Here is a 25,905-nt window from a genome sequence, read left to right as displayed (position 1 = left end):
CGTTCAAAAAGGTAATGGTTCGCACTCATCAATTAATTGCTTTGAACTGTTTTTCTTTTTTCTTTTGACATTCTTTGGGTGATTTAAAGACGTTTCGGCACAATGTCTTTCTCAGTGTGTGAAACAATCCTCTCACTCCACCCTTTTATCCCATAGTCAGTCACAATGCGTCATTAGTTAGATGGCCACTCTCATTTTCATTTCATTATTCCAGATTAACCACATAAGGACTATTTGCCTTCATATTTCAAACAATATTTCACAGAGAAATAGCATATCAATTATTATCATTTGCCAAGTGTACATCAATACAATGAAATTCTGACAAATAACAATAAAAAATACATTTGACGGTCACTCGATGATTAAAGAGAATCTTACCTTCACCTCAACACACATAACTAACCACACAAGAAATATTTAACCTCACCTTCAAAAACATTATCTCACTGGAAAATAGTATATTTACATCAATACAATAAAATTCCAACAGTCCAAAACATTAAAAAAATACATTTGTTAAATTGTGCCAATCATCTAGACGGCTGCTCGATGTTTGCCCACAGCCTCTTTTTCATTCCAGTAAATCATAATCATACATACAAAAAATACCTTCACCTTCAATAACAATAATAAGCTCTGGACTTTTTTTTTTTACTCTATATTGATCTAAGAGCCAATCACACAGCAGAAATGTGCAACAATGGGAATCTAGAAGTGTGTTGATATTAGAAATGTATCAAATCTTTGGCCAACAACAATGTATCTGTCGAAAATAATGCCATTTAACATACCCTCAAATGTTTTGTGGCTTTAGTCATTGTTGGGGTACTCTATTGAAATCTGGAAGCATTAACAGCTTATATCTAAATAAATATTGTTACCGTTTAATATGGTAAATAATTATCAAGATTGCATTGTTGCCATATCGCCCAGCCCTAATATGAACACAATTTCACCATACGACCTCTATTTGAAAAGAATTTATAATGTTAGATCGATTGGGATGATTCTGCAGTGGGAATGCGTCTCCATAAAATCTAATAAACAAGCTATAAAAATGTAGGGGTCCCTAACACATTTTCATTGTTGTCTGTGCTACTTGCGGTGCGTTTCTGTATTTGCATGTGCTGTGAGTATTGTCATGTATAACCATCTATAAATACAATCAAGAAAAAGGCACAACTGAAATAAAGTGTTTTATCATTTCCTGAGTTTAATAGTATTCAAGTACAGTAACTGAAAGATAAAAATAAAAATATTTCAGTAAAATTAACCATAGTTAAAGTCACAAATGGTACAGTTTCTTATACCCAAGTGTTTTTAAAATCCTTATACAATCACAGGCATCAAAACATATGCAAGTGATGCATTATAATACACACCCAACATTGCATATCCTGCGATGTGACTATTGCGAATGATCCTATTGCAATATCGATGCTAAAATGATATATTGGGCAGCCCTAGTGTCAAGTGTAGGTGGTTGTTTTTTAGGATCAACATTTACTGTGACCTTTGAACCCAAGTGGCATTACAGTATTTGGCGTCACGGTGGGTTGTGAAGTTGCTGCCTCTTGATCAGGGTGGCACTGATCCGTTCGCTCAGAAACTCAAAGGAGACTTGTTGTCTCACAATACTCCTCTTGTCTTGCTGAAGAATAGCATTACATTGGTTTGTGGGAAAGAGGATGCAAAGCAATTCCACAAGAACCGGTTAAGGCTATTAGTCATAAATTAGTCACTGACTTTCCGGCTGCTCTGCAGACAAAGGAGCGGCTGTGACACTTAGCAATGGGGAGCGAGGTATTAAACATGTCAGTCTTTACATAGCAGGTTGATTCACGGTGCTTTCAATGAAATTTCTGTTGTCAGACTCATTTAGCCTTTTTCATTCACAGTGCTGTTTTTAGCATGTCCAAACTTCAAAATCATGCCCTTAAATAAACCTGGAAGTCAGTGATGTATGATAATATTTCTTAGTTAATAAAAAACAAAGTTGTATGAGATAAAATAAGTGAATTTATTTTCAGAATATTCAGAATATCATATGAATAATTTACATTTTAAAAAGTAAAAATTTATTTTAGCAAGTTAAAATGCAGTCTCATTAGCCACTTTAATAGATACACCATACTATAGCCCGGTTGGACCCCCTTTTGTCTTCAGAACTGCCTTAATCATTCGTGGCATAGATTTAACAAGGTACTGGAAATATTCCTCAGAGATTTTGGTCCATATTAACATGATAGCATCACACAGTTGCTGCAGATTTATCAACTGCACATCCATGATGTGAATCTCCCATTTCACCACATCCCAAAGGTGCTCTATTGGATAGAGATCTGATGACTGTGAAGGCCATTTGAGTACAGTGGCCTTATTATCATGTTCAAGAAACCAGTCTGAAATGATTTGTGCTTTATGACATGGTGCGTTATCCTGCTGGAAGTAGCCATCAAAAGATGGGTACACTGTGGGCATAAAGGGATGGACATGGTACAACAATACTTAGGTAGGCTGTGGCATTCACACAATGCTCAATTGGTACCAATGGGCCCAAAGTGTGCCAAGAAAATATCCCCCACACCATTACACCACCACCACCAGCCTGAACCATTGATACAAGGCAGGATGGATCCATGCTTTTTTGTTGTTGACGCCAAATTCTGACCCTACCACCTGAATGTGGCAGCAAAAATTGAGACTCATCAGACCAGGCAACATTTTTCCAATATTCTATTGTCCAGTTTTGTGAGCCTGTGTGAATTGTAGCCTTGGTTTCCTGTTCTTAGCTGACTGGAGTGGCACGCGATATGGTCTTCTGCTGCTGTAGTTCATCCGCCTCAAGGTTGGAGACATACAGAGATGCTCTTCTGCATTCCTCGGTTGTAACGAGTGGTTATTTAAGTTATTATTGCCTTTCTGTAAGCTTGAACCAGTCTGGCCATTCTGCTCTGACCTCTGGCATCAACAAGACATTTGCGCCCACACAACTGCCGCTCACTGGATATTTTCTTTTTTGGGCCATTGTCTGTAAACCCTAGAGATGGTTTTGCATGAAATTCTCAGTAGATCAGTCGTTTCTGAACTACTCAGACCAGTCCGTCTGTCACCAACAACCACACCATGTTCAAAGTCACTTAAATCACCTTTCTTCCCCATTTTGATGCTCTGTTTGAACTGCAGCAGATCGTCTTGACCATGTCTACATGCTTAAGTGCATTGAGTTGCTGCCATGTAATTGGCTGTTTAGAAATCTGCTTGTTAAGTGTGACGTCACACAAAAGCGGCTTCCGAGTCAAAGCGCTCTATTCAACTATATAGGGAGATTCATGAAATGGCAATAATATACATTTACAAAGCGATTTAATAATTTTAAAACTCACGATCGCAATATATATGTCCGTTCCTAAAGTCCGAGGACCAGAAAGTGATTCATTTTTTTATAAATTGTTAAAATTTTGGTACTTATTATGCAGCAAGCCCAGGGATTGTTGTGAACACCACGACTTTATATAAAATTAACTGTAATGTGTGATATGAAAAAGTGATCATAAAGGAATAATTTCTCAACTCAAATGAGTGGCGGCTTGGACCAGGAAACAGTATTACATACATCACCAACACGTCACCACTTACTAAGCGGATAGAAGTTAACGAGCAGTTTGACAGCTGTACCTAATAACGTGGCCATGAGTGTATATTTAAAAGTAACATTAAATAAATGCGGTGTTGGCAAGCAAAGGCATTAAAATAATAACTTACTGTGCAAAATATAAAGTATAATGTGTGAAAAACTGTTAATATAAGTATAAAATAGAATTTAGCATTTTAATAATATATATACATTTAATAAAAATTCATAAACACACTTTAAATTTTTGTTGAGTGGTGATCACCTAATTGTTTATTTTCCAAAAAAAAAAAAAAGTGACTATTTCTACCAAGCTTGTGAAATTAATTTCCAAACATTTTAACAAATCCACATATTTTTTTTTCTCTCAGTAATTTTATTAACTTTTCTTTGCTGTTGTTGTGCTCAGAGATGGCAGGGATCGTCTGGAAGGTCAGGGCAGTATTCAGGATAAAATCACAGTGTGTGCCACCGACGATTCCTACCAGATGACCCGCGAGCGCATGTCTCAAGTGGAAAAGGACATCTGGAGTCGCTCAGCCATCGAAATCAAACCTGGATCTACACGTCCAAGTAAGAATCCAGCTCATGTGCACACAAAGAACCACTCCATATGCACAGACACAATTATCTCTCATTAAACATATCAAATAACACTTTTCCCCCAAATAATACCCATGTAATATCATGTCCAAATGATACTCAAGTGAAAGCACAGATAGTTGAGTAAAAGTAAAAAAAAAATGCAGTTTTAATAATTCTCTAATAATAATAATTAATATGCAAAATATTAAAAAAAAGTTTTTTTTAGATGACATTTAGTGCTATTTTTGAAAAAAAAAAAACAGTTTTCAATTAAATATATTATGATGTGATTGGAAAATATGAATTATTAAACCATATATTTATTTTTGAACTCTCCCGATGTTAAAGCTTTGGTAATGTTGTCTAATAATTCTATAAACATACAAATACCTGGCTTTTTTGATATTTTCTGTTGAAAAAAGTGACATTTTTGTAAATGATGTGTTTTTAAAATTCTTTATCATATTGGTTTTTGTGTGGTTTTGTTTTCATGTTGTGTCATGATGCTACTGCCCTATTTTAATAGTCCTCTGTGGGATTAATGAAGTTTTTAAACTTAAAATAGAAACCAAATGGCAATACATTCAGACAATAGATGTGGAAGAAATATCTGTTTAATAGTATAAAAGTATAATAGTTTATTTTTAAATAAGATTTTTCATTAGTTTTATTTTTATTTTGGTTTGATTTAAATAGTTTTTAAAGGGCAAATTTACTAGTTTAATTAGTTTTTATATTTTGAAATTGCTTGGTTTCATTTATTTATTGTTAACTATTTTAATTTTTATTTTATTTTTTTTCCGTAAACTTGTTAGGTGCAAGATTCAAAAACATTAGAATAAATATTGTGTAATAATACTCAACCATTTTTTTAAACATGTATTAAGAGGCAACATAAACACTACCATCTACCACTACCATCCACCCATTCTCAAATTCAAATACAACAGCCCACAAGATAGCTGCCCTAAGTACAATATGTGTGTAAGGCTGCTTCTGAGGTTAAATACACAGTAGTAATGGGAAGTTCGAATTATTAACGCAAACTGGATCTTTTGTGTTTCAATCTGTCCATGTTTTGACTAAACAAATCAAAAATATGTACTCGGCAATTATAATTTAGAGTCAGTTAAAACATAATCTGAAAAGTTTTGTACTATAAAGTGTGGCAACCCAACTGAAGCATGATTCACTTATTTCAATTCCATTGCAATTTTCTGTTAGGAAATAAACTTTTGTTTCGCCAGATCCTCTCATTTAAGCCATCTGTTTACCTGCGCTGCTGCTGTTCAAGTTTGCTTCAGTCACAGCAGGATGCAGTGTTGCCAGATTAAGCTGACTTTTTCAAGCCCAAAAGCTATCCAAAACCCGCCCAAACACACAAAAACGCCCAAAATATTAGATTCATATTTTATTTAATTTTAATTGATTTAAATCGAAATTAACCTAGTTACTTTAACTATCATAATTTTTTAGCCATACAGCAAGGAACACCAACAGTCATAGAACCACAACATAACCGGATCACATCAAAACACTGATTAGAGAATGTTTTACTTCAGAAATGGGGTGTTAATTCATCCTATTTGACTTTTTAAATTCTTTTAAACATAATTAGGTGCTGCTTGTCAAGCAGACAACGCTTCTATGTTTGTTCTTGCTGTCAGTTGCGAAAAAAAAATAAAAAAAAGAACGATAAGTGTCAGGATAAACCGCTGTGAGTTTAACTGCAGGCGCTGCGTGATGCGCGTGCAGGCAAAGGGGAGTCAGATTTGTCTGGGGATTCAGATTTTCACACAACTTGCTTTCACATTCTCTTGTGGGTGGGCCCACGCGGTTTGTGCTATGCACTGGTCACTACTAAGTAAATAGAGTAGTAGCACACAGTTATGTTTTGCTAAATAAGTTGCAGATCACATTTACATTTCAAAACACGCCTATGCCATTTTTTACCCACACAATCAAATTCAAAACCCCCCAACTGGGCAGGAACCCACCCAATCTGACAACACCGGCTGGATGTCATGTACTGTTTGTGTTTGGTTCACCTGTTGAATCACAGATACACAGTATTATCAGCTCACCGGATCTCAAATCTGATCTCAATGTAACCTCTGATAAGTTCTAATTACTGAATATATGTTTGTATATAAGTGCTTACTAGAGACGCAATTAAATCAAATGATTCAGTTCGATTTGGTGAAATAGTTCAAACAGTTAATTTAGAAGATTGGTAAAAAAGAATGATTCGTTTGCGATTGGGATCACTAATATGGAAATAAAACCCATTATTTGGCACAAATGTGTTAAATTAATACAAGTTCCTGCTCTGGTCGTATTAAATGTTGTCACAGTGCTGCTGTCATGTCCAGGCATTGTTTTTGTCATGGGAGCAGCGACGAGGACTGACTGGAGAACCAGAAGTAAATAGATTTACTTCTAAAAAGCATGCAGTAGGCTTATACTGTATATTTTAAATACATACACAAAGACGAAAACAAAGGATGTTTTTGCTGTAATTTTAGTTTAGTTTTGTATGTACAGAATACAGTTTCAGTTGTTTCTCTTGTTTTTATTTTTATTTCAGTTAACAAAAATGTTTTCAGTTGTAGTTTAAAATTTTTTTTTCGTTCGTTTTCATTAACTACAATAGTATAATATAATAGTATATTATAGTACTAGTACAGTATAATAGTAGTTATTAAATATATAAAAACTATAGTAGCCTTGATCCGTACTTTACAGAATAAAACAGAAATTAGGTTTTATTTAAACACAGTATATCAAATAAACCATAAATTAAGATCATTTGAGCATCCTTTTAATTATTTGCATTGTTGTATAACAAGCTTGAACCATGTCATGTAGAACACAAACCATTTGCTTCTAGCATGTTAAGCAGACATGCTTGTTTATTATGCATAAAATGGAAGAAAAATGTTGTTAAATAAACAGTGAAATTGTAAGGTAGAATAAAAACACAGCTTCTTCAGCTTTGTCAGTTTGATTTGTTATTGCTCTTCCTATTTTACACCCCTCATCATGTCCTACAAATAACATTCATCTGGAGGACAAAGCAGGACGTTTTTGATGAAGAGATGTTTGTGTATCAGACGAGCTGCGTTTGTTTCGTTTCCCTCCCCCCAGTCACTTTATCTTGCGATGACACAGGCATGAAGCCACAGACCTGTTCCATTAATCTGATTGAGACTGCCAGAAGTATGCGCTAACAAGTCTCATGCTGGGTGGATGAAGTTTAGCCCGGGATTTTAATTACCATGGCTGGGGATCAATTAGGTTTTCATCTGCAGAAATATACTGAATTATACATGGGGTCTCTCTCTGAAGCAAAGTCTGCAATTCCCCAAGCGACATCTAGAGAGAAGGACACGCGTCGTTCAGGCCTCTCATGTCGAAGAAAACTGGAGTGAAAGACGGCACTTCAGTGGTTGGAGAAAATTAGGATCAGTTTGATTCCCGGCAATTAAAGACACTGAATCACTTTCACTGAAGAAAGCAAATAGTGCCCTTCTTAACAAGGAAAATAAAAAGTGTGTGTTAGTGTCAGTGTCTTAATTTGCCTACTAAACACATTTGGGCTGCACACCCCTAACTTTAATTTTTTTTTGTTTGGTTTATTCCAAACCTGCGAGACTTTTATTTAGTTTCATAGCACAAATGACGATTTTTAAAGGGGTAGTTCAAATATTTACTCACACTCAAAAGGCTCTTTTATTTATCTTTTTCTTCTGTGTAACACAAGATAAGATAATTAAGTATGTTGTGGGAAAAAAGTTGACATTGCCATTGCCATCTATAGTAGGAACTATAGGTTATGTAGGTATGTATATATATATATATATATATATATATATATATATATATATATATATATATATATATATATATATATATATATATATATATATAAAGAAAGAAAGAAACTCAGACAAATTTGGTATTCAAGGGTGAATAAAGGATGAAATCATTATTTAATTTAATCTTAATTTTTTTAAGGTAAATGAAGGTGCAGGTTATACAATGTTGCAGTCAATGCAGAGCTCCTCTCTTTCTCTCTCTCTCTCTCCCTTTTATATATATATATATATATATATATATATATATATATATATATATATATATATATATATATATATATATATATATATATATAGAAGAAAAATACCCTTCAAGTTCTAAAAGTTCAGAATTCAGGTCAGAAAAATTAACTTAAATGTAATGTAACGCATTACTTTCCAAAAAAAGTAACTAATTAATGCAACTACTTACTTTTTGAGGGAGTAACTTCCCCAACACTGATTATTAGGACAGATTTAACAGAACCCAGTGCACAAGAACTAACCTTACTTGTTCTTGCAGAAGCTCAAATGTGTCACATGAATCTCAAAAACAACAATCATTGGTTCTTGTGTCTTCATTAAAATTTCATTGTAAAATTCTGTTGAAATTCGACTTTAATAGGATTAATACCATAACGTTTAGTTCAGAATCATAGTGAAGTCAGCTGAACTTCATTTTGTTTTTAAAACATAAAACAGTAAAACATCATTAAATATAAGCATCATGAAACTAAAGCGACTGAGCACTGTTGTGTCCAGTAGTAACAAACTAAGCAATATTATTAACAGCATATAATCGAATGTCAGTGCCAGACCTGTTGATACAAATGAGATCAACATTTCAATGCTGCAAACTTCATAGTCAGGGTTTTAAATGAACGTTTTCCAACTTTGCAGGTAGTGTGTGTGCATATATGTAAACAATTTTGTTATTCATAAATGACTCAAAAAAAAAAAAAAAAAAACATTTCAAAAGTAACATTTCTGTTGGCATAACAAAAAACAAGTGCTTAGATGATGAACAAAACCTTATGGGTGATGACAGAATGGTCATTTTGGGGTTGAACTAACCTTTAAGGGGTGTAATTTAGAGCCAGACATTATAGGAGCACAAAAGCAAAATGATTTCACGTTACCCCATTCTGATTTCAAATAATGTGTGTTTGGGTTCCATTCAGTTTACATAGCATTTGCTTTGGCTTTTTATTCCATCCCAGACCAAAAGCTATGCTGTCGCCATGCATATTTTTAAACCGGCTCCAAATGCATATGGCGGTGAAAAGTGGAGCCATGTCCTTGCACAATTTAGTGCCTGGCAGATACGTTTGTTTGGCTGAAACTAAAATAAAACGGCCTCCAACTTTTTTCTTTTTTTCTTTTTTTCCTTTTCCCATCTCTGTAGTCGAGCGCAGAAACCTCATGCTGTATTTCTGTGGTAAAGTAATAGTACACTTATCTTGTAGACGCTTCTAAATACTGCCTTGCCATCATAGCTCTCATAGTTGGCAGAGGCTTTCAAATGTATGGCAGGTATTTCAGTGGACATTTAATTATAAAGAACAGAGGTATTTTGAGGTCGTTCTAACTTTGCACGCTGGTATGGGTGTGCAGAAGAATCATCAAACAGTTAGTGTGTACTCATGATGTTGGTTCATATATATATATATATATATATACATATATATGGTCAAGGTCAAGAAGATCTGTTGCAGTTCAAACCGAGCATCAGAATGGGGAAGACAGGTATTTAAGTGACCTTGAAGGTGGCGTGGTTGTTGGTGCCTGATGGGGTGGTCCGAGTATTTCGGAGACTGCTAATCTACTGGGATTTTCACGCTCAACCATCTCTAGGGTTCTCAGAGAATGGTTAGAAAAAAGAAAATGTCCAGTGAGCGGCAGTTCTGTGGGTGCAAATGTCTTATTGATGCCAGAGGTTGGATTGAGTTACATTGAGGTCAGAGGAAAATGGCCAGACTGGTTTGAGCTGATAGAAAGGCAACAGTGAGCATCTCTCAATGCAAGATGGATGGGCTACAGCAGCAAAGATCACACTGAGTGCCACTCCTGTCAGCTAAGAACAGGAAACTGAGGCTACAATTCACACAGGCTCACCAAAATTGGACAATAGAAGATTGGAAAAATGTTGCCTGGTCCTTGAGTATCGATTTCTGCTGCAACATTCGGATGGTAGGGTCAGAATTTGGCGTCAACAACATGAAAGCATGGATTCATCCTGTCTTGTATCAATAGTTCAGGCTGCTGGTGGTGGTGGTGTAATGGTGTGGGGGATATTTTCTTGGCACACTTAAGGCCCATTAATACCAACTGAGCATTGTGTCAATGCCACAGCCTACCTGAGTATTGTTGCTGACTATGTTCATCCCTTTATGCCCATCCCCACAGTGTACCCATCTTCTTATGACTACTTTCAGCAGAATGACACACCATGTCATAAAGCTCAAATCATCTCAGACTGGTTTCTTGAACATTGCAAAGAATTCACTGTGCTCAAATGGCCTTCACAGTCGCCAGATTTTCATCTAATAGAATAATTCCTCTTAAAAAGTCGGATGACCAGATATCAATGAGAGTATCAACTCTGATAAAATGTCAGTAAAGCATCTGGTTAACAATATGACCTGAAAAGGTCACGTTTACCTCAGAAAAGCCATCCAGTATCTAAATTTCAAGTTACAAGGAAAAAAAAAATAATTTTTAAAAGAAGCATACTGAAAGAAAACAATTCTAACAAAATTTTTGTACAAATATGAACAATAACAAAAAGTTATTTGCTGTAAAATATCTGATCTCTTGTGTTCCATGGAAGCCAGTTAGTTGTATGATCTGAATTCAAAGCACTGCAGCAAAAAATATGATGACCAGATATAATTTAGCTTCTTTACAGTGGAAGAATATTAGTACAGCATCTGATAAACATCCCAAAACATGTTACATTTACTTCAGGAAAGCCATTCTTTATTTAAATGTCCAGCAAGACAATAATGAAAAGGGGAGGAGCATTTTGCTGAATATTTGCATTATATTACATTTGGGGTAAAATCTTTAGTTTGCTAGAGTACACGCTGGTGGATATCAAAAACAAGCAGAGATGCATTTCTTATTTTTCTTGATTTATTTACAAGTGATGTATTGCTTTTAATTGTTTTTGTTTTAAATGAAATTATGTTGTTAAGCAATTGGAATTTATTTGTGTGTGGGTGACCCCTTAGTTATAATAATGGTTCGGTCCTTTTTATATATGGCTGAGGTTTAGTTTAGTTTGTGAGCTTAAATTTTGGTTGGGGACCACTTTAATATATGAGCCCTGAAAACACATACTCTTCTTTCTGTTTGTATGGCCAAGTGTGTGTGCGTGTGTGTGTTCTCTTCTGGATGAGTTACGGTGTGTAGAAGCCCCCAAAAAGTGTATTATTCACCCTGTTGCATGAATGTAGATCAGTGATAGTTTGGACTGCAAGATCATGGCAATCGCAATACTTGTGATAGATAGGCACCTTCTGCATTATTGGAAGAGTCTTGACAGCCAGACAAGATTTTACTTTCTCACACTCACCAGTCTTTAACCATTGAGAATAGTATACAACTGAAAAATGTATAATTTTCAATTAGTAGACACAACTGTTCATCACAAACAGTGAATTTAATATAACTGGCACTTCTGATAAATAATATCACCAAATATTTATCTCGACACTATGTCATTACAACACAAGCTGCTGTGCGTTTGTGAAAACACACACAAAAAGGAGTATTTAGAAACCATACAATGTGGCATGTTTAATGAGAGGCATCATTTCAGCTGTTGTGGCATATCTGAACATGCAGACATGATTAAATAAGTGACTTGGCTTTGTGAGGTAAAAAACAGTTTGATTTTGGAATTTGATTTGATGAGATTGCCTGTAAGGCTAGATTTGATTAAATGTTTGATGTTGGAATTCTGTGGCATCTGTCTACAGTTCAGACATTATTGCAGCTAAAACACGGTCAAATGTTTTCAAATGCTTTTACTGACAGAAAGCGTTTAATTAAGCTCTATTTGCAAAGCGTGACATGTTTAGATGTCAAAAGGTATTCTGTATGTGTGTTTGTGTCTGTGTGTGTGTGTTTCCCCTCTTTCTTGTTTGCCAGTATGTTAAAGTCTGTAATAGTCAAACATTCCTCATAAATAGGATCATTGTTCTCACAGCTCTGCAGTTATTGCTCTATATCATGTAGTTAATAAATGTGTTGAAATATGAAAACAGCTCTTTGAAATATAATGACGTCGGCCAGAATGTGTAATAAAGTGAATACTTTTTTGTTTGTTTCTAAAATAAAAACGGCTCATGGCTGCTAACCATCTATAGTGACTCATTTCCACTGAGTGGTACAGTATGGTATGATTCGATACGCATTTATGGTTGTTTCTTCTGTCAAAAGGTCCCAAAAAGTGAACAAAACCGTACCATTTTTTGGGTACCTAGCATACAAAAGGGTACCAAAAAAAGGAGATGCAAGACACGCAGCTGAATGCTATTTAGTAAAGGGCACCTATGGTGATAAATTACTTTTCAAGCTGTTAGGACAGACATATGTGTAGATATATGCCCAGTTTCACAAACAGGGCTTAGGTTAAGCCAGGACTAGGCCTTAGTTAAATTAGGCTATTTAAGACAAATTTATAAAAATGGCCTTAGAAAAATATTACTGATATGCACCTGGAGACAAAAAAAATGACACTGACATATTTAAGACATCTCACTACAAGTTATTTTGAGTTGAGACAGCTCAAACATGCAATTTAATCTTGACTAGCCTTAAACCTTGTTTGTGAAACCGGGGAATAGTGTATAGACTATCATATTGGAGTGATATAAACACACCCAGTCCTTTTTTTTTTTCAATTTAACAACATAAAACGATGGACCAATTGGAGCGGTTTTCAGATCGACCGCAACTTGATGTGGGAGTGCGGTCCCCCCGCCCACGAATTGATTAACAGCTGCGCGCTAACATGTCCCGGTAGTCAAGTGTATGATCATGTCAAGAGAAGACGAGCGCAAAGCACCTCTGAATAAAAGGTCTGTTCAGTTCACTAGGATAATCAATCGTCATCAAATGCGATCAAGAGTGAGTTTCAAAAGTTTAACATGTTTTAAAACAGTGCACGTGTGCAATGAAGTACAGCGATTCACTTTAGCTTTACTTCATCAGCACAGCCGCATGTCAAAATAATTATAAAGGAAGATGCTTCAATCCCGGTTTGTGGACGTTATATTAGGTTTTTTTACATTAACATAACAGATATCCACACAGCAGTGGAGATTAAGCTGTATCCTGTCACGTATGCGTGCAAAAACAGTGCAAAGCTAAGCGTGCTCTGTCTGTCTGTCTGTCTGTGTGTGTGCGTGTGTATCTGTGTGTGTGTGAGTGAACTTTGTGAAAATATTGTGTGACTAATCGATGCAACTGCACAACAAATACTCATTGGTAAAGTTCTTACTGTAGTATTTCTCACAAACGCTACGTGAGATCTTCCTCCTTTAAGTCTGTCTGTTGTTTGTCGCAGCCGAGGGAGGAGATTAAGGCACGCAGAAAGACACGTAGAAACAGTAGGCGGGGAGGACTCGCCTGAAAGGTGCAGTACGACAAAACAACCCCCGGTGGAAAAAATGTATAATATAGAATCAAGTAAAAGGTATAATGAAAAATCTTATGGGTGTTTTGAGCTGAAACTTTACATACACATTCTAGAGACGCGATACACTTATATTAAATCTGAAAAAAGGGGTAACCTGGGTGCCCTTTATAATGAAACGTCACTAAGTGCATGCTAGGAGAATGAAAACAAAGGAAGCGCCATTTTTAAATACACAGCCAAGACATTACACCATAATACTATATACTTGAAATAACAAGCCATGGTCAACTCGAGGTTAAACAAACCTTTTCGTTGTCTTGATGAACACCCACAAGGCCAAGAAAGGCTTTATACTGTGCCCTGTTATTCCTATGAATAATTTCACACTGATCATTGATCTGCAGCTATAATCCATTTATGTTCATAGGAAGGTTAGTAATGAACAATCATACACAAGTATTTATTTGTTCAAAGCGTCTGTTTTGTGAAAAGTGCTTCTCGTATGATGTATGAATGACCCATACAGCATTACTTTGACATTTCCTTTGAGAATGACAATGACTGAAACTTTTGGTAACCCTTTGGCCGTGGAAACGCAAGCCTGAAAAAGGTGACCCATACAGACCTGACCCATACCATATTGTACCATACCACACCATGAAAACGGCCCATAGTAGAGAAAAACAACAAATGTAGTTATCACAATTCCTCTTAAGATTTAAAAGAGTAGTTTAGCCCTCAAAACAACAACAAAAAAGCATTGCAATTTCACTTATCAGTGTCTTTCCAAAGCTCTTATGGTCTTGTGGAACTTCTGAGTAATGAACCAGTCCCTTTTTTATTCCATATAATTACAGTAAATGAGGTCTGACAATGGCATACATCATCATAAATCTATCATTCAAGTGCTTGCATGACTCTCTCTGATATATTTAGAGGCTTGCATGATAGCCTTTTATGAGAAAACAGAAAAACACTACATTTCTGTTTAGTTCTGGAATATCATTTCTGAATGAATCATTATTCTGAGTCAGATCTCTTGGTAAATGGATTTCTACAGTTCAGAAAACCAACTTTTTCTCTTACAGTCACTTACAACTGACTGACAATTACAGCAGTAGTATTTTTTGAGATTGTGTTTAAGACACTTATACGTTTCAGTTTTAAAACTGTGTTTAGAATAAAAATGATCCACGTTCACACTGGCGTTTTATCTAGAGTTTTTGAAAAGCTCTCTGTTCACACTACACCGCTAAGAATGCATATCACGTGAACATACAAGCACTCTGGCATGTGCTGAAAGCTGCTTCAGCATATTCTTGCATCTGAGATCCAGGCAGTCCAGTCTAGCAGGAGCTCTGAGCACACCTGCCCAGCTAAGAGCAACCCAACTTCAGCCAGTACACCCCGATTCTGCTTCTGGATCTCATCTCTCTGTAGTTGTTAAACGTGATCTATAATTCATCTTGTGTAGTAGACGTATATCTAACGGGTCTGCCTTTTGAATCTATTACTTGTTCTCAGGTAACATTTTTTGGCTAAGCACAAAGATAAGTTATACCTGTTAATTTGTGAAACCACCTACACTGATTTTGCATATTTGACCGATTGCTGCCTTTATTTCCCAAAACGTGAAACCTTATTGTACTTTATATTTATTATTAATTATAAAAATGATGATAACTAACTTATTATTATATTCCGCAAAAGAACCAGCCATTTTGCATTTCCCTGTGCATTTCCTCTGATAATCTTTGTGTGCGTATATCCTGACATTAAGCACAGCCAAAACCACGCAGTGAGCCTAATGTTTCATATATTTCCATGAAAATGAAAATGAAAGGAGGCATTTATTAGGCTCCGTTTTGTTATAAATGTGCATACAGTGAAGATGAGTGTCATATAAATATGCACATGTTGCCTTAACATTTTTGGTGTCTGTTATGTTTAAGTTGTTAATAAAAAAAAAAGTTGTCATGCTTTCGTTTTATAGCCAGGGTGAATGATGTTATAAAAGTACACTGTCATATTTAAATTTACCCGAGGTGTCCTCACGTTCTTGGAAGTTATAAACTTGCAAAGTCTGAACTTACAGGGAAGGGATACAAGTCTGAACTTTGTTTACTTAATATTGAGAAAAAGCCCTAATCAGATTTACAGATGTCTCCATTTTCAAAACGCTCCATTTTCGGGGTGGTGTGGATGGAAGGCGTAAGCATAGCAAAATGTATGCGTTTTAAAACTAAAACATATTAGTGTAAACAGGGCCTTAGTGAATTGGTCCACATGATTTTATATAGTTATGTAGTGCACTATTTTAATGACTCACTGCCAGATCAAAAGTGGTCAGAATGCAAGATAGTGGTCAAGTCTGAGTGTTAAATGGGATATTTTAAACCAAAATAAAACTTGTCATTCTGTCAGTAGAAGTCTGTGATCATATCCAAACTGCTTCACAATAGCGTTAAATTTATATTAATGTAATAATTCAATTTAACCCAGTCCATTTGAATTGAATTCTCAATACCACAGTCCTGTGTGTTTCTGCAGCATCGAAACACCCCTAAAGCAGTATAAATGCCAGTGTTAACATTATGTAAAACGGGATGAAGCGAAGGAGCATAGCACTCTCTATGTAGAGAGCTTATGCCTCACTTTGTCCTATTGCAACCTTCAAAGTACAGCTTAAACTTGTAATGAGATTAGACATGCCTGATATCTATTAGCACTCCTGTGTCCTACTGGCTTCAGGTGAATTAGCACACTGGTTGGAAGATGGAAGGCAGAAAAAACGGCAGTATTTGAGATGCTTTAGTTTCCAGGGTTTAGATATTTGCACAGGAGTGAGCAACATTTACCGTCAACTTACTCTCTCTCTCTCTCTCTCTCTCTCTCTCTCTCTCTCTCTCTCTCTCTCTCTCTCTCTCTCTCTCTCTCTCTCTCTCTCTCTCTCTCTCTCTCTCTCTCTCTCTCTCTCTCTCTCTTTTTTTTTTTTTTTTTTACTCTGTAAGGCTCACCTGGTGCTGGTAATTTCACATTGCACATCCGGAGAAGGGCTTGTATGAGTTCTGCGGGGGCTGCGATGTTTACTTAAAGCTGTGTTTCTGGAAAGTGGTCCAGCACCCTCTGTTTACACTGCTGTATGTGTGACAGTCGTTTGTCATGGGCCCAACACTCACCCCTTCTCCAATACGTGTGTGTCTAATTTCACCTCAGGGCGGCTTGGTTTTGTTTTTGCGTAACGAGAGCTTGGGGATTTTAGTGGCCCCAGAAGTTCTGTGCTATTTGCAGAGCTCTCCGTTTATTTTCAGTGCTGAGGAGGCTGGCGGGTTAAGCAATAATCTCTTAGCCTGTTTTATGCCACTTTTTAAAGTCTTGTCAGATGCTGAGCTTGTTTTGAACTCTTATATGGTTATATGAATTGTAATTCATTGGTGAGAAGAAATAGTATGATGAAAAGTGTAGTTTGTAGCGTTAATTATTGGATTATACATATACATTACATACCCACTGTATGTATGTATGTATGTATGTATGTATGCATGCATGCATGTATGTATGTATATATATAAATATATATATATATATATATATATATATATATATATATATATATATATATATATATATATATATATATATATATATATATATATATATTGCATAATTTACAATGTATATTGTACATATAAATTTTAATTATGTACATTTCCACTGCACATACACATTTGTAATTATGTTCATATCTATCTGCACACTTCTGATTATTAATAGCTACCTGTACATATGTTCATCTATTGTAAATCTCTGTTAATTCATTCATTTGTTAATATTCAGTTCAATTCAATTCAGTTTTATTTGTATAGCGCTTTTAAATGTAGATTGTGTCAAAACAGCTTCACATAAATGGTCATAGTAATTGAAACAGAGTAGTTCAGTTCTTGGTGTTTAAGTTCAGATCAGTTTAGCTCAGTTCAGTATGCTTTAATCATAACTGAGAGTCCAAACACTGAAGAGCAAATTCATCGATTGGTAGCTCTACCGATCCTAAACCATGCAAGGTAGTGGCGACAGCAGAGAGGGGAAAAAAAACTTCATTGAGGCGAGTGAAGAAAAAAAAAACCTTGATAGAAACCAAACTCACCTATAGTTTTTCTAGAATTGCACTTTATCACTTAAACCTGTATCTTGCACTTGCTGTTATTGCACTCTTAGTTTTACCTAAACTGCTTTTTGTTGTCTTGTACTTGTAAATGTGTAATGACAATAAAGTTGAATCTAATCTAATCTAAAGTAGTATTTTCTACATTTTTTTGGTTACCTTTTAGTCCTTTGCGTTTTAATTGGAAATTGGTGCACCATATTGATACTGTAAATGCATAAAAAGAGAAGGAAAATGTATTCCATTCTTTACCAACAAAATAAAATGTATTCTGCTTTCAGTGATTTCAGAAGACTTTTTTGATGAAATTAACTCTCTTAAGGACATTTTTAGCAAAGTATTAATGATACAAATCTGATTCAATTCATTTACTCACATCACATTCTTTATTTGTTTGTTGTTTTAAATTGTAAATTTATTATTGAAATGTACATAGCTTTAGTTGCTGACTGACATGGCATTAAATGAAAAATACATTAAATTACCAACCAAACGAAGTGCATTAAACTATTTGCTGAAAAGCTAAATCATATAAATGTTAACTTAAAACAAATCTGTTAGTGTAAAGTACTACATTTACATAAATAAATTTATATAAGTACTTAGTTTTTGGAAACTGAAAATGTTTTATTTTATATAATCAGATTCCATAGATTAAGAATTTAATTTTATTAAATTTATTTTTGTATTAATAATTTTTAGAATCTAATAATATAATATAATATAATATAATATAATATAATATAATATAATATAATATAATATAATATAATATAATAATTTACAGTGGTAATTACAATCAATTATGCATAATTACATGCATCTAACCCACATTCTAACTCTAACCATGTATGAAGAACATGTAATCAATTTCTGTTATTTAATGTAAACAAATCTGTTTATAAGTGCTTTATTTTGGAAACTGAAAGTGTAATATTTTATATAATCATATTCCATAATGAAGTATTTAATTTAATGTTTTTTTATTAATAATTTTTACAATCTCATAATATAATATAATATAATATAATATAATATAATATAATATAATATAATATAATATAATATAATATAATATAATATAATAATTTACATGTATTTACTGTAGTAATTACAATTAATTACGCATAATTACATGCATCTAACCTGCACTCTAACCCTAACCATATTGTAAGTACATGTAATCAACTTCTAGTCAGTAGTTAAAGGAATATTTACACTGTAACAATGACAGGATAAATACACATTTTTTTTTTTGTTTGTTTTGTAGTAGATAATCCAGTATATAATCTTTTTTTTTTCTGCCCAGCACTAAATATAAGGCGTATATTATTGTTTACAGAAGACCACACAGTTATATTATATAATAAGTGAAGCAATAACATTAATGACGTTCTTAATGTATTTGTTTTCTCAACCTAGGTAAATGTGTGAAGATTAAGAAGAAACAGAGTCTTTCAGCAAGTTTTGACAGCACTAATAAACATTCACCGAGCAACAAGAGGAACGGTGGTCCCAGCCTGGTGACTCACAGGCCCTTGAGGGAGAGAGTTATTCACATATTGGCCTTAAAGCCTTACAGCAAACCTGAACTATTGCTCTGGCTGGAGAGGGAGAAAGCAAGCCCCAAGGACAAGGCCGACTTGAGCCCTGTGCTGGATGAGGTAAAACCCTGCATACCACTGTCCAAATGCACAAGCAACACAATATTTATGTCGTAAATCAGTGGAAAAAATGTTACCGAACCTCACTTGCAATATTTTGATAGTGTTTTGCATTACAAAGCCTTTTAATATAAAGTATTTTAGTCCATTGTTGATGCTTGTGATATTATTGCATGCCATAAATATCAGTTTGTTGTGAAATGTAATGTAAATTTTTCAGCTTTTCGTGGAGAAAATAAAGTTAAAGTTGGGCAGATTTAATTTTTTTATTTATTTTTTAAGTTTCTTATGCTAAGGATATATATATATATATATATATATATATATATATATATATATATATATATATATATATATATATATATATATATATATATATATATTTTTTTTTTTTTTTTTTTCTTCTTCTTCTTTTAGAACATTTTGAAAATGTCTTTATCTCATAAACAATTTATGATTATATTATATTATATTATATTATATTATATTATATTATATTATATTATATTATATTATATTATATTATATTATATTATATTATGTTATTGCTATTGCTATTGTTTTTGTTATTATACATTATATTTTTGTTATTTATTTTATTTTAGCCTGATATGCATAGCATTCTTCTTCTTCTTCTTCTTCTTCTTCTTCTTCTTCTTCTTCTTCTTCTTCTTCTTATTATTATTATTATTATTATTATTATTATTATTATTATACTTCTATTACTAGTACATTACTATACTATACTACTATTATATGTTTTAGCCTAATATGCAGATCATAAAATCAGTATCAGAATATTTTTTATAGTATAAAAAAGGTGGTGTTTAAGTTTTAGAATTTAAATTTAACTTTCAGAATTGTTATTGCTATTATTATAAATATTATTATATTTCTACTTGAATTACTACTATTTCTATTAATAATACTATTATATTATTATACTATTGTACTATTGGGTACAAATGTTAATTTTAGTGATTATTTATTTATTTATTTATTTTATTTTTATTACTGAGACCTCAGACTATGACTCCTAAAAAAACTAAAGAGTGAAAACAGTTTTTATTCACACAAAAGTGTGAAATTAATTATCAGTAATATAAAAATAAAAAGTAATCACTTATTCATTGACTATTAGTATCAGTTGAGGAATTTCTAATTGTACAGTTGAAATCAGAATTATTAAACCCCATTTTTTTTTTCTTTTTTAAATATTTCCCAATCTAATGTTTAACAGAGCAAATAATTTTTAGTTAGTCTGATAATATTTTTTCCTCTGGAGGAAAGTCTTATTTGTTTTATTTCGGCTAAAATAAAAGCAGTTTTAATTTTTTAAAAATCCATTTCAAGGTCAAAAGTATTAGCCCCAACTGTATAAACATCAAGATTCACTAACCGAGTGAATTCAAATGGCCAAGCTAATTTAAATTGAGGATAAATAATCTGTAATGTTAGAATCAAGAGTCGTTTGTTTGCTGATCAGACATCATGACTCGAGCTGTGGTTTGTAGCGTGCAGGAAACCCTCTCAGAAGATAAATGAGTAATAAACAAAGGCCACCTCACAAGATAATATCTGACCATCTGTGTATGTGAGTTAATGCATAGAAACCTTTCTCAGAAACTGTTTAGGGAAGCTAGATTTTAAATTCGTCCACATTTTTTCCTCACATCTTCCTCATAGTCTGAAGCTCTGCGTAATATGTTGTTGATTAAAACTCTGTCAGCATTCAACTCCACACCAGTTCCAAGTTTATTATTATCATTTTTTTTTTAATCTCCTCCATCAACCCTACTTCAGAAAACAGTGCTGGGCTTGTGCAGATAATACAGTTTATGTCCAGAGCTGCTGCTTTATTGCATTTGGGCAGGCGAGATGGTCATTGCTGATTTTGTCAGTAGGTTTATTTGCAGACTGTTTCCTGCTGCGTTTATATACAGGAGTTCCTGCACAGTCAACAAGGGGAGGTCGCAGAGAGCTAGCGGTAGCAATTAGCCCTGCAGCCTTAATGATATTTGGAGAATGGATGGTGTTTTGACAGAGCGAGGGTTGCGCTGAGTTCATATCCCATTTGTACAAGTGCTTTAGCGAACGTCCTGTGCTGCAATACATTTATGCGCTCTGTTTTACATTTACAAGGCCTGAATTGAATTATCGTCCTCTGGATGTATTTAAGAATGTCCTTAAAAGGCTTTTCCTACATTTATTTTCTATCTGAAGTGTTGTATTTCTTCAAACAAAGATGCTGACTCAGGTTAAGTTTGATGGTTGGAGTCACTCAAGAAATAGTGTTTACCTAAAAGGAGGGTTTATTCTCCCGAAAAATAAAGATTTACTAAGCATTAACTGGTTTTAGGCCTGCTTATTTCTGTTGAACACAACATATACAGTTGAAGTCAGAATTATTAGCCCCCCTTTGAATTTTTTTTATTAATTAATAATTCCTTATTTATTATATAGCAAAGCACTTTACACATAGGGGGGAATCTCCTCATCCACCACCAGTGTGCAGCATCCACCTGGATGATGCGACGGCAACCATTTTGCGCCAGAGCGCACATCACACACCAGCTGATTGGTGGAGAGGAGACAGAGTGATGAAGCCAATTATGACATGGCAATGATAAGGAGGCCTTGATGGACAGAGCCAGTGGGCAAATTTGGCCTGGATGCCGGGATGAAACCCCTACTCTTTTTCGAATGACATCTTGTGATTTTTAACAACCACAGAGAGTCAGGACCTCGGTTTAACATCTCATCCGTAATATGGCGCTCACTGAGCAGTATAGCATCTCTGTCGCTATGCTGGGGCATTAGGACCCACACAGACCGCAGGTTGAGCGCCCCCTGGTGGCCTCACTAACACCACTTCCGGCAGCAACCTAACTTTCCCATGTGTTCTCCCATCCAGGTACTGACCTGGCGCAGCCCTGCTTAGCTTCAGTGCTCAAGAGCGGTGTTGTCACGCGCCTACTGAGGGGGGGGTGGTGTCACGAGGGCACTTTTGATCATTTTGGAAGGGCACTTTCTATCCAAGACTAAAAAGGGCATGTGCACTGCACAGGTTGAGCAATATGTCTGCACGTGCCTGCCACTAGATCATGTCATTTGCCAGTTAGAAAACTTTATAATACTACAATCCCCAACTATATTATATCTAGAACATTTTTAGATGTGCAGTTAGCAAAACTTGTCATAATGTGCAATCTTTCATGCATGCAAGGATCGCTGGTCTCACTCTCTCATGCACTTTGTCCTAAAGCGACTACTGTATGCTTGGTGTTTGCTGGCGGTGTGCATGAATTACACTTATTACTGTGCCATACTTACATGCTATTTCAGACCGAAATTGCCATAAGCGAATGCAAAAAGAAAGCCCCGCCCCCTACTCAGTATGCTGTTTCAGTTGGAAGTGCATCAACATACTGTAATAAAAGTCTCAACTTTCAATTCACACTACTTAATTTGCATGTGATCTGTCACTTTCAGTGCATTAGTGGACAGAGGGCAGTTGCTCATTGGGAAAAGTAATAATATTTTGTGTTTCCTTTTAGGTGGCGAAACTCAATCCCAAAGAACACAGCTTTACTCTGAAGGATGATTTCTACAGACATGTGCGGAAAGACTGGCCAGGCTATGTAGAGGAAGAGCGGCAACTCATTCAGAGGGTGTTAGCAAGGTACATATTCACTTGTCGTTAGTACATTGTATTGTCTATTTTTTGATAAATGAGACTATATTGGATATTATTTAGTATTTTATTAAACTAATTCAGAATATCAAGGTTATTTGAGTACACTAAAACTGAAGTCTGGTGCTTTCACACCTGTAGATTGATTATTTTGTTTTGAAACAGGGATTAAAGTTGTGATGTTGCTCTTTGTTCTTGGTGCGGTTCGCTTTCACGCTGCAAAGTTTCTAAACGGGCCAAAAAAGCTAAAACAAGTCATGTGCGAGTAAACTCTCCTCACATTAGACAGAATCCCACTCAGCTGACATGCGTCCTTATTAATTAATGACGATGAGTAATAAGACAATATAAGCGAAAAGGTGCACTTTAATTTTGAATGGTGATACCCACAGACATTGTCACTAAATAAATATCAGAGGTCAGAATCTCTTATACAGTATGTAGCCGTTGGCTAGAGTTATGCATTATAGGCTTTACGTTATAGAGAAAAACAACAGATAACAGCTCAGTCAATTTTCAGTGAATTGAAAACAGCTCTTGTTAATAGTTCAGCATGCATTCACTTTCGTATTAGACATAAAAGCACATTTACTGGTAGAAATTATGACATCATCGTACTCTCTTCATATAGCCATAATACACTGTGATATAGCCTGGTTCGTTAGTTCGTTGGATCGTATTGCTTTCTTACTACCATCGATCCTCTCTAGAGTTTGTTTCAATTGTGCCGAGACCACCTCATTCAGGCGATCTCGGGCCGATTCATTTGTCGTGGATCCAAGAGCGACTGCTGGTTTCACATATGCCAAATGAACCGTGCTAATGGGGAAAATGCGCCAGTTTCCAAAACAAAAGTCTAGGTGTGAAAGCTTTCTCAGAACTAAAATAATCGTTACTTAAAGCGAAAGTTAACAAAAACAAAATAAATATATTCTGTGTGTTTAAAAATATTTCTCATGTATATTTAACTTCAAACTGAAAAAAAAAAAACTAAAACTAAACCATAATTATTCTTTTTTAAAAATAAATACACATTTATTATAAATGAAATTAAAGTGAAAAAAATTATATTTAAAAATTTTGTTATAAATAAAAACTACAATAGGAACAATGATTATTAATAATATAATGATATATTAATAATATAATGATATAAAAATGATTTATTTAATTACTACAATGATTTAGCTCCAAAATAATAGCAGCTATTGCTGTGGGCTAAAAACAAGTTTGTTTGACAAAGCAATAGTCTTTCCCCCAAATCTGTTTGTTAATGCTTTTTTGCTCTACTTTAAGTTATAATACAAATATTTTGTTTATTATTAATAATATTATTATTTAAATATTATTTATATATTATAGTTTTGATATATTTTAATTTAGTTACTTATTTTGACCTTTACTTGATTTTTTGTTTGAATGTTTTTAATTATTATTAATCGTTAGGTTTAATTTGTTAATTTTAGTGGTTAACAAACTTATTTAGTAAGTTGCTAAGGCAGCATTTCCAATAAATATTTAGTTTACAGTTGAAGTCAGAATTATTAAACCCCCTGAATTGTTAGCCCTCCTGTTTTTTTTCCCAATTTCTGTTTCATGTAGAGAAAATTTTTTCAGAACATTTCTAAACACAATAGTTTTAATAACTCATTTCTAATAACTGATTTATTTTATCTTTGCCATGATGTCAGTACATAATATTACTAGATATAATATATTTTACTTAATATAATATATAACTAGATATTTTTCAAGACACTTCTATACAGCTTAAAGTGCTTTTATTCTAGCCAAAATAAAACAAATACAACTTTCTCCAGAAGAAAAAATAGAATAGGAAATACTGTGAAATATTCCTTCCTCTATTAAACATCATTTAGGAAATATTTAAAAAAGAAAAAAAATGGGGGGCTAATAATTCTGATTTCAACTGTAGGTTTTTCCTATCTAATATTTCTTTTTCATATTATTTAAGCTTCATTTCAAACAAAGTTTATCATTATTATTTTTATTTTAGTTTTAAACTTTCAGAAAACAATCATAACCCTGCTTGGACTCCCTCGGTTAACTTTCGTAACAGTATTATTTTCTTACTTCCTTTGACTAAGACAGGCTGATGACGTGTGCTACAGTATTGTCATGGAGGTCTTGCCCCCGCAGTCTGCTGAGATGATGTGTTTTGGAGGCTCTATTAAGTGTGCGTTTCAGCACAGATGATGTGGTTAATAGGCCTGTCTGAGCAGGAAACTCTGCGATTCACTGTGCTGTAGAGTGGAATTATGCTGAAAGCTTCTGTGCAGCCGCATTCAGACCTGAACAATACGGGAATAAATGGCAGCCATCCTGCCAAATGTGAGCTTGGCTGCCGTGTTTTTGGGAGGTTTTCCACACTCCGCCTTAACTGACTGCGTATTTAGTTTCTGCTCTGCCTCCCTTCACCTCTATCTCTCAATCTTTCTGCGAACTGCCAGTTGAAAGTGTCCTAACGGGACGGTTTGAGATGATTTTGCAACATCAACCACCAAAATAAGACTTGCACAACAGGGTGTTTTGTTTTTGTTCACCATGTTGATCCAAAGATTGGGGCTATAGCATTTTATCACAGTAGATTTTTAAGATAAGATTTAAAAAGTACTATGTTAAATTTATAAAAGAATTG

At 34.4% G+C, this 25,905-nt stretch overlaps 1 protein-coding gene across 1 annotated transcript in view; it reads left to right on the top strand.

The window, feature by feature from the left end:
* Nucleotides 1-25,905, top strand: part of LOC565819 (novel protein similar to elongation factor RNA polymerase II (ell)) — an 86,759-nt gene that overhangs the window by 44,970 nt on the left and 15,884 nt on the right. The window contains exons 4-6 of the mRNA XM_689088.9: nucleotides 4,047-4,210; nucleotides 19,311-19,552; nucleotides 23,110-23,234. Of these exons, the coding sequence (XP_694180.3) occupies nucleotides 4,047-4,210; nucleotides 19,311-19,552; nucleotides 23,110-23,234 (531 nt within the window). The remainder of the gene's footprint in view (nucleotides 1-4,046; nucleotides 4,211-19,310; nucleotides 19,553-23,109; nucleotides 23,235-25,905) is intronic.

The sequence above is a fragment of the Danio rerio genome, chromosome 18, assembly GCF_049306965.1.
Source record: "Danio rerio strain Tuebingen ecotype United States chromosome 18, GRCz12tu, whole genome shotgun sequence".
Taxonomy (NCBI): Eukaryota; Metazoa; Chordata; class Actinopteri; order Cypriniformes; family Danionidae; genus Danio; species Danio rerio.
Note: the sequence above shows the minus strand (reverse complement) of the source record. Positions and strands in the feature narration are given on the sequence as shown.